This window comes from Aptenodytes forsteri, unplaced genomic scaffold (genome assembly GCF_000699145.1).
Source record: "Aptenodytes forsteri isolate BGI_AS27 unplaced genomic scaffold, ASM69914v1 Scaffold217, whole genome shotgun sequence".
NCBI lineage: Eukaryota > Metazoa > Chordata > Aves > Sphenisciformes > Spheniscidae > Aptenodytes > Aptenodytes forsteri.
The window spans coordinates 3,247,877-3,256,770 of NW_008796222.1; the positions used below are offsets into that span (position 1 = coordinate 3,247,877).

Below are 8,894 nucleotides of genomic sequence, written 5' to 3' on the forward strand. Positions count from 1 at the left end.
TGGGCCTGTAAGGGCTCTAAAGTAAGTTAAAATCCCTGAATTTTCCTGCAGGATAGATGCACATTTATGCTTCTGTAAATAGTAAAGAAACATTTATTCTCACAAGTGTAGCAGTACTCTAGAAAATCTGTTGTCATTTATTATACTCTGGCTTAACGCAGATTTTTAATTGACATAGAGAAATTATGTGATTTGAGCAAAGGAAAGAGGAAGGAAGAAAGTGCAGGATTACTATTATCAGCGAGTCCCAAGGCTGTTGCTTTTAAATTTAGGATTATAACTGTTATTTAACAGAATTATCCTTGACACACATGGCCTCAAGAAGAGTTCTGAAAGCAAGGGCAGAGCAGTGTTGTCAGCTGACAGCCTGAAGCGATATCTTTGAAAAGGTCTGAAATTGTCACTTTTTGTCTAGAAGATGACCTCTGGCATTCCCAGCGCTGCTCTGCCTTGTGGAAGAAGGGAGGAGGGACAACACGGAGGCAAAATCTTTCCTTCTGTTACGTAAAGTCAGGCTGCTTGTGGTGGCCCTTAAAGGAGTACTCTTCCTGAGCAGGCGTTAAAGGTGGTGGTTGGTAAAGGGAGGTGTTGGACCTGCTGGAGTGGCAGTGGTTCTTTACCAGGCCTGCAGAGCTGTGTGCGTTGTCCTCGCTGCGTGCGAGGTGGGCTCCTGGCCATGCACCTGGACCACCCCCAAAAAGGACAGTTTGGGCTAGGTCTGGCTGATCATGGTGGTAGAGAGTGAGAGGTGTCCTTGAGTCAATCCGTTGTCCTGGCTTCTGACATGGATGTCCTCTGGTCTTACCACGGAGCTGCTGTGCTGTGTTCCCCAAGGCAGTTTCCCAAAGCAGTATTTATTTGTGGTGCACCTCATTATGCAAAACATGTTTTTGTAGTGATACATTTAGTTGTCAAAGTTCTCGTATATTTGTGCAAAATGACATGTGAAAGTAGCTACAGATGCATACAGTAGCATTTATAGTCATAGAAGATTATATCATCATATCCTCAAAACCTCTCCTAGGTGTTCTGCCTGCCCACTTTAGCTTCCTCCTTCTGCTGTTAGCTGTACTGAGTTTGAACCAGCTAGTTTTATGCAAGAAAGTCTCTGCCAGAATCTGAAAACTACTGTGAGCTTAATTTTGATATTAAAAATTCCTGCTGTAGGAGAAAAAGCTTCTTTAAAAATGTTTACTTCCCTCGGTTTCAGAGGTATATGCTTAAGGGAATTGATATTAAAATTCCTGCTGTAGGAGAAAAAGCTTCTTTAAAAATGTTTACTTCCCTCGGTTTCAGAGGTATATGCTTAAGGGAAATAAAATCTTATTTGAATTGATACATAACACAATAAATTTCCTTCCTAAAAATTAATTATTTTTGTGTGTCTTGATCATAAGCATGCAGATAACGGTAGAGGTGGATGGGACAGACATGGAATTCTGGGTAACCATCCCACTGCCACCCGGAAAACAGTGCCACTGTTACTCTGTATTGAGTATTTCATAGTTCTAATGCATACGATATGGATTTAATTAAGCATCGAATTAAATATGTTTAATATTGAGAATATTCTTAAGTCAGTATTTGCTGTGGCTTCTTGCTAAATCAACATTATAATCCTGCTTTCGTTTCCCTACAGATGATGAAACATGCCTGGGATAATTATAAGCGTTACGCATGGGGATTAAATGAACTGAAACCCATATCTAAGCAAGGACATTCGAGCAATTTATTTGGTGAGTAGAGTGTATTTTTATGCTTAGTGACGTTAGCATAAAACAGTAAATCAGCTGAAAAGCTTATAGGTGATAAAGGTGTTCTTTCTACCGTCTGTCATGCAGCGTGGTGTTTCTTACTTACGTTACGTATAAAAAGTAACAGTAAATGAAGGTGATGCTTTCTATGACTTTTATCGATTCTCTTCTGAATGAGAATAAATGGAGCATGTCATTGCTGCACGATAAAGATGTAGTTTTGTTGCATTAAATACTGCCCTGCCTTAAACTTTTCCTATGAAGTGGAACTCATTGACACCGCATTCAGTAAGCAGGAAACAAAAACTATAAGGGGAGGGGGGGCAGAATAAATCCTGTACAAGGAACAAAAGATACTCTCTACAGTCATGAAGGTAGCTGAAGCTGTCTACAGTTCTCAGGAATTTATTTCCATTCCTTAAAAAAAACTTGTTAATCGGTATCAGTCAGGCTCCTTCTCCAGGCTTTCTCTTTAATGAATATAACCATTATTTGCACCTCTAAAATGTTGCACAGGAGATGCTTAAATAACACCCAAGTTGTTATCAGTGTGGAACAAATATAGGGCTGAAAAGTTCTAGTAGGAGAGGCACACTGCAGAAATCCAGTGTAATGAGGCAAGACTTTTTCAGTGTCCAAGCGGGACATAGGGCTGGGTAAATAGCAGCTGAAGAGCAACAGCGTTCTGAGGAAGCGTGTGAAAGCAGTCCTATGAACTGTCATTATCTTCAGTTTTGCAGAAAAATGAGAATTAAACTGTTTGACAGCAATCTTTGTATTCAAATAGCTTCTGTTTTCCAAACAGAAGGCTGAAAAATGAACTAATTTCTATAGCTGAGACAAAATCAATACATTATTTTGATTTTAACAGGAACTTATTTTGTTGAATGTTTGGAAAAGATAGTTTGAAGTGGAAACAGTTCCTAAAACAGCCTAAATAGAGCACTTATCAAATCCTCAACTATATTTGGAAGTTGCTAAGAGACAGCAGTTGTGATTACAAAAATAATTTTGAAAATAAACATCTACACTGATCTTGCTGCACTGCTTGTCTGCCCAGGGTAACATCAAAAATGTTACTAGGTAATTATTATATAGTTAGTTGTTGGACTTTAAACATGAATTGGGTGCTTGTAACCAAAGTAGTTTGGGTGAAATTCAGGGTTAAGTCGGGCTTCTGTTTTCTTGAAAACAAAAATTTTTTATTATCTTCACTCAGATGACTGATAGTTGTACAATTTAATATCATTTTTGAAGAACTATTAAATGCAATTCTGTTTTCTTTGTTTTCTTGGAGGGCAACAAAATGGCACATGATGTCTTGAATATTAAAATGCTTAATCTAGTTTCATTTGGAATCGGAAGTTGTATAAAAATTTACGAGGTTTGAGTTCTTAATGATATTGCATGGATTCGCAGAAAAAGCTGTAGATGCATTGACTTATGAAATTCTTAAGCAGGAGTTCTGTGGATGTTGCATAAGAATAGGTCACTGCAGGCACTATTCAGTGTGAAACAGGACAAGAGTTGAATTTGAAAATAAAACTGCATTTAAAGGAGTAAGAGCCAGTCAGTCTAAATGCAGATCACTTTCTCATCATGGTCATCTAGTATAAGATCTTATTGCTGAGGAGATTTCCTTAGAAACATCTTCACTTTTATTGATCTTGGTGGCAAATAAAAATAAGCATTAGATCTCTTTCTGCTGAATTGCTTTACAGAATACTAAAGAGCAGCATATCTGCAAGCAGTTCTGTCTCATAAGCTACCCTTTCGTGAATCCATAATCTCCTTTTGTTTTTTTGAAACAAATCCTTGTTTCTGTAATAGTGTCCACAGATCATTAGATCTGATCTGTACCTTCATGTTTGAATTCAACAAATGCCTTCTTTTTCATAAAGCAATAAAAGGATGATCTGGTTTTCCTTTTTTTGTGTGTGTATGTGTGTGTGTCTCAAATAGTTGTACCTCTTTTTCCTTGTGAAAGGACAAACAAGTTTCCTTATCTTCTTTGTTTCTGGTTCTTATTTTAAAAAAAAAGCTGCAATGGTTGCATTTTAAAAAAATTGCAAATGGCTGACTACTTTTAAGGTAATTCTGAATTAAATTAGTTGAGAGTAGGTTACCTCCAGCTCTGTGTCCCCCGAATCTCCTCACAATCTTCAGAAATCAAGTTGAGAATAGGTTACCTCCAGCTCTGTGTCCCCCGAATCTCCTCGCAACCTTCAGAAATCAAGTAAGACCTTCAGTTCACTGTTATCCATCATAACTATCTCCAGTTTGCCGTGATTGTCTTTTCTTCTTGCTTCCAGGTCTCAATTTTTCAAAAATACAAGTTTCTGATTGTCTTAATAGCAGTAAGATATAGCATATTTCATTAGCCAGCTGTTTAATTTTGAACACTTCCCCTCCTATGAATTAATTGGTGCTATTATGGTACTTTGCATATATTGGGAGTGGCTGTTATGGGATAGAGAGTTTAAGTACCTCACTGTGGGGAACAGCAGGTTCCAATGCTGTGGCTCACTGGTGCTTAATGTTGTATAGGTTACAAACGGTATAGCTCTCCTGACACAGAAGGGGAGAGTTGTTTTCAAATTATATTGCTTCTGAACTTAATTTTGAAAGTATAAACGCTTCAGTCCTTGCTGGCATGGCAAGGCATTTTGTAGATAGATTATAATGACGATTGTGTCTTGCCTTCAAGACACAACTGTCATGATGTGTTTCTCTGAAACACAAAAATAAGATGGTCTTTTAAGAAGTGTAATTACACATAGATGTGACTGTTAGGCAATACCATCATGAATTTGGCAACTATACTGACACTATTGTTAGGCTAGAGGAAGAGGACTACGGCCAGTGGGATGACGATGGGAGAAAGGTTGGTGACGATGGGAGAAAGGATAGTGATGTCTGGTGGTTCTGACCTCGGGGGAAGGAAAAGCATCCTGCTTTAGCACCTCGTACAAATTAAGAGGAGTAGAGCTCTTCTGTAGCTGAGGACTTCTTGCCGAACTTTGAAATGACATTTTATTTGTCTTAAACCTGGGCCATGAAACCAACTTTTGAAGACAAGGACCTGCCTTGATCTTGCTGGCATTCTGTGAGCAGTGTGTGGAGTGTGTATTTGATAAGTTGAGGGAGTCTTTAGATGGGTAGACTGTAAGACACATTCATGTTATGAGCAGAAGTTGCTTCCTCTCACATGTGCACACTAAAAATAATTAACTTTTAGAGAAAGGCTGAAACATAGGTAAACTGAAATACTTCTGTTTCAAGCCAAAGCCACATACTTGCCTCTGACCACTGCAAAGTCTTTTCAGCACATCCATGTAATGTCTTGATTTCCTTTTTATTTGCCGCTTTAGTTTTTACTATGTTGTCTTGGCAAGTAATTAACATTATTGTGGGGTTTTTATAGTTTACTCCAACTACAAAGAGTTCAGTTACAATAGCAACTATTTGAAAAGGCAGAAGTGAAAAGTCATCAGTTGTTGTCTCTGTAGCATTCTTATTAGTTTAATTCCATGAAGTGTACAACTATTTCTAGAGTAATCAAGTAAATTGGAATAGCTAAACATCTGTTTGCACCATACCTGTGCATCAGCAAAACAAGGCATGTCTCCTATGCTGGTATGACTTCTGCTGTGAGTACTAATCGTTCTCTGCCCATACCTGGTAAAAAGTAGGCCCTGAGTAAGTGCTGTTAATTTTTAATACTTTTACCTTTAAAGTTTCAGATTACTGTTAACAATGTTTGCTAAAATAGAGCTTTATCCATCTACCCTCCTAGTGTGGAAGCAAGTGGCAAAATTTTGCCAATTTTTTTTCACGGCACCCTGCCACCAGCCCCCCAACCCAGGAGCTATTTCTCTCCAAGCCTTTTGTACTAATTTTAAAACTAATGAGCATTGCTGCACTGGTGGAGAGCTTTTTCTAGAAGTGGTTTCTGCACTTGAGTGTTACTAAAGGGCTTTTTTAAATTATCTGTAACTGTATTTCATGTGCAGTATTGCAAGTTTAATATTGTAACTTGTAGGCATAGTATAATTAGTCTCTGCAAGTGAAAAAGGACCTTTTCTGGAGGGGAAAAGGGAGGCATTTAATAAATACTTGCAATCTGCAAAGCCAAAGTACTATAATTTAGCAAGATCCTGTTCCTCCCACTTTGAACTGATTTTTGTAGTTTCTTGTACGGAGTATTGAGGTATATGAAGATTTTTAAAGCCTGCCAAAATTCATATTCAAAACTGTCTTGCAGTGCACACCAATGTGTATTTTTAAACATTCATATTCAAAACTGTCTTGCAGTGTACACCAATGTGTATTTTTAAACTGTAAGTTTATTAATATTGCTCTAGAAAATTAATTGTACATGTATTTAAACAATATGTTAATTTAAATTGAAAAGGTTCAACATCTTCCCCCTCCCTCCCCCCCTGTCTTGTTTCTCTTCACTTTTGCTGCTGGATTCCTTGGATTTCAGTATGTGGTCTTAATTTTGGAAGTAAGCCTGACATCTTTCCCAACTAAATTAATAGTAACTCATCTAAAGAATAACATCAGCAGATACGTGGATGAATGATTCAACACAGCATTTGTGAGAGGAGGTCATGCTGCACAACTGCTGTTTTTTCCAAGTTGGTCAGTATGGAGACAAGGAAGTTTATTGTCTTTTTAGATTTCCAGAAAGCATTTTTTCAGGGTTATTACTGGCTTCTTGCAGGGATCCATTGCTGCTGAGGCCATGCTCTCAAATTATTTAGCACAGTGCTGGAAAATCAAGTGACCAGAGTGACAGTTTGGCAGCACTAACAAGTTACTCGAGGTAGCTACGGCAATGGCAAACTGCAAGCGATTCCGTGAACCCAGAAGGATTCCCTGACAGATGATGACTGCTCTTTAAAATAGCACATGGGGTCTAACATACCTAAATTTAAACTGGCACACAGTTGCATGGGAAATACGATTCTAAGTTAATACACAGAACTAGTGGACTTTAACTCAAGGTAATAAAGAGCAAAAACTTTTCAGTATAATATATGGAGGTGCATAGATTGGGTGAACAAGGATTTATTGTTCCTAGTGGGGAACAATACCCTTTGTAAGGGGTGGAAATACCAAATCAGTAGGCAGCATGTTCAAACAAACAAAAGAAGGTGGTTCATACCGAAACGCGTAGCTGAGCTGCATGGGTGCCAGAAGCGTGGTGGATGCCAAAGGCTTCCATAGAAAGCAGAGACAAGCAATGGAGGAAAAATTCATCAAGCTCTATTAGATACAGAGACACCAGAGCTGGCTCTAACTTGCACAAACATACAAAATATTAGAGATTAGAAGAGTATTCTAGAAATATTACAGCATTGTTTCATGTTACACATAGGAAAAGCTAGATCTGTAAAAAAAATTTAAAGTATTGTTTCTTTTCCCACTCTTACCAGCTGGTAATAGTGACTGAAATTAAAAATGTTAGTGTTGCTGAGGGTTTGCCAGTACTTGAGTAAAGAGTTTCATGTTTTGGCATAGCACTTTAATAATTAATCACTCTTGACACTTTAAATTGCTAATGATATTGGATAGGATCCTCTTCAGTGAACTTTAAATAAAGGAGAACACTTTTAAAATCTGAGTCAGCTTTTGAAACAATGCTCTAAGAAACCTACAGCTCTAATCAAAACGTTAATTTTGTAAAACCTATATATATTCTTGAATATGTTGAGAATAATGTAGTTCAGAGTCATTATTGTACAATGCATATGCATATAGAGTTGAAAAAAATTGGATGCTTGATTGATTTTTTTTTTAATTTGCGTATTTAATGTTACAAAGTATCTGGTCTTATTCCCCACGTTAAGAAAACCTGAACTGTTCTTAATAGCCAGATTAAGAAAAAATTGTGACAGATTATATTTCTGTATTTTTGGCTGGAATTTTGAGTCTGAAATGACAAACTGGAGGAAGATTTCATAGAATACATCTGATTTGACTGAGCTTCTTCAACTTGCAATAACTGGAAGGTGACAAGACAACTTTGCCTCACTGGTTGAAAACAACGAAGAGTCTAAGAAGATCAGGGTGGGGCTGAGTGCAGTTCAAATACAGCTATGTATAAAATTTTCTTTTTCTCTTCCACAGTAGTACAGACTAGCCCTAAAAAGCAGTTCTTCTGACAATAACAGAGGAAACATCTTTTTGAACACTTGCACTTTTTTTTGAAGGGAAATCCATTATGATTTGTATGTGCTGAATTTCTATCACATTAAAAAAATTACAAATATGAATGTCCTATATTAATTTTCATACTTCATATCAGAAGCACAAAACTGTAACTGTTTTTCTGGAAGAAGAAAAACATAATTCTACTCATCTTCTACAGTCATGCAAGAACAAGAAATCCTAGTTTATGATGCTTGTTGGATGGTGAACTGTTACAGGTGAGGGAGCTGATGTATAGCATGACCTGAGGCCACTTCATAGTTCATCTTTCCTTATCTTCCATTTTTGTCATATGCTTTGCCACATTTTCCATCCAGTCAGAATATGACACAGAGTCAGAAAAAGAAAAGCAGTTGAATTCGAGAAGAGTAAGGGGCCTGGCTTCCTTCCATCCTGTTACAGACAGCGCGTTAGGACACGTCTGAAACTTCTCTGTTTAGTGTTCTGTATGATATGCTTGCAGATCACAAATCTTCATCTGTTTCACGTATATGTATGCTTTTGTGTGTGTGTGTGTATATCTCCAAATATATTTGATGGTGAGGAATGTGGATGTTCTGGAGAACCAAACCCCAAACTTGGTATACAAGGGATGGGAGGAAAGTTGTAAACAAACTATTAAGTGCCCCAACATGCATTGATTCTGGCATCCTGGCTGTATTCTATTTCAGACTCTTTTGGCAAAAATATAAGCCATGTCTAAAAGCCTGGGCTAGACAAATAAGAGCTGCTTTTGGCCCACCCTACAAACAGTTTGGCCATAAGCCAGCTGTGGTTCTTAAACCATATGGCCACATAAGCTCAGTCATAGAGCTGTGCTAGTAAGCTTGTCATCCATAGCAGTTCTCCCTGCAGTGACACCCTGGAAACTCATAAAAAGTTATTCATCCTCTGATCACTTTTTTATTCTGCTCTGCTCCA

General features: G+C 37.7%; 1 protein-coding gene across 1 annotated transcript in view; it reads left to right on the plus strand.

The window, feature by feature from the left end:
- Positions 1–205: 205 nt before the first annotated feature.
- Positions 206–8,894, plus strand: part of MAN1A1 (mannosidase alpha class 1A member 1) — a 122,547-nt gene continuing 113,858 nt past the window's right edge. Inside the window, exons 1-2 of the mRNA XM_019474607.1 lie at positions 206–227; positions 1,638–1,736. Of these exons, the coding sequence (XP_019330152.1) occupies positions 1,640–1,736 (97 nt within the window). The 5' untranslated portion in view covers positions 206–227; positions 1,638–1,639. The remainder of the gene's footprint in view (positions 228–1,637; positions 1,737–8,894) is intronic.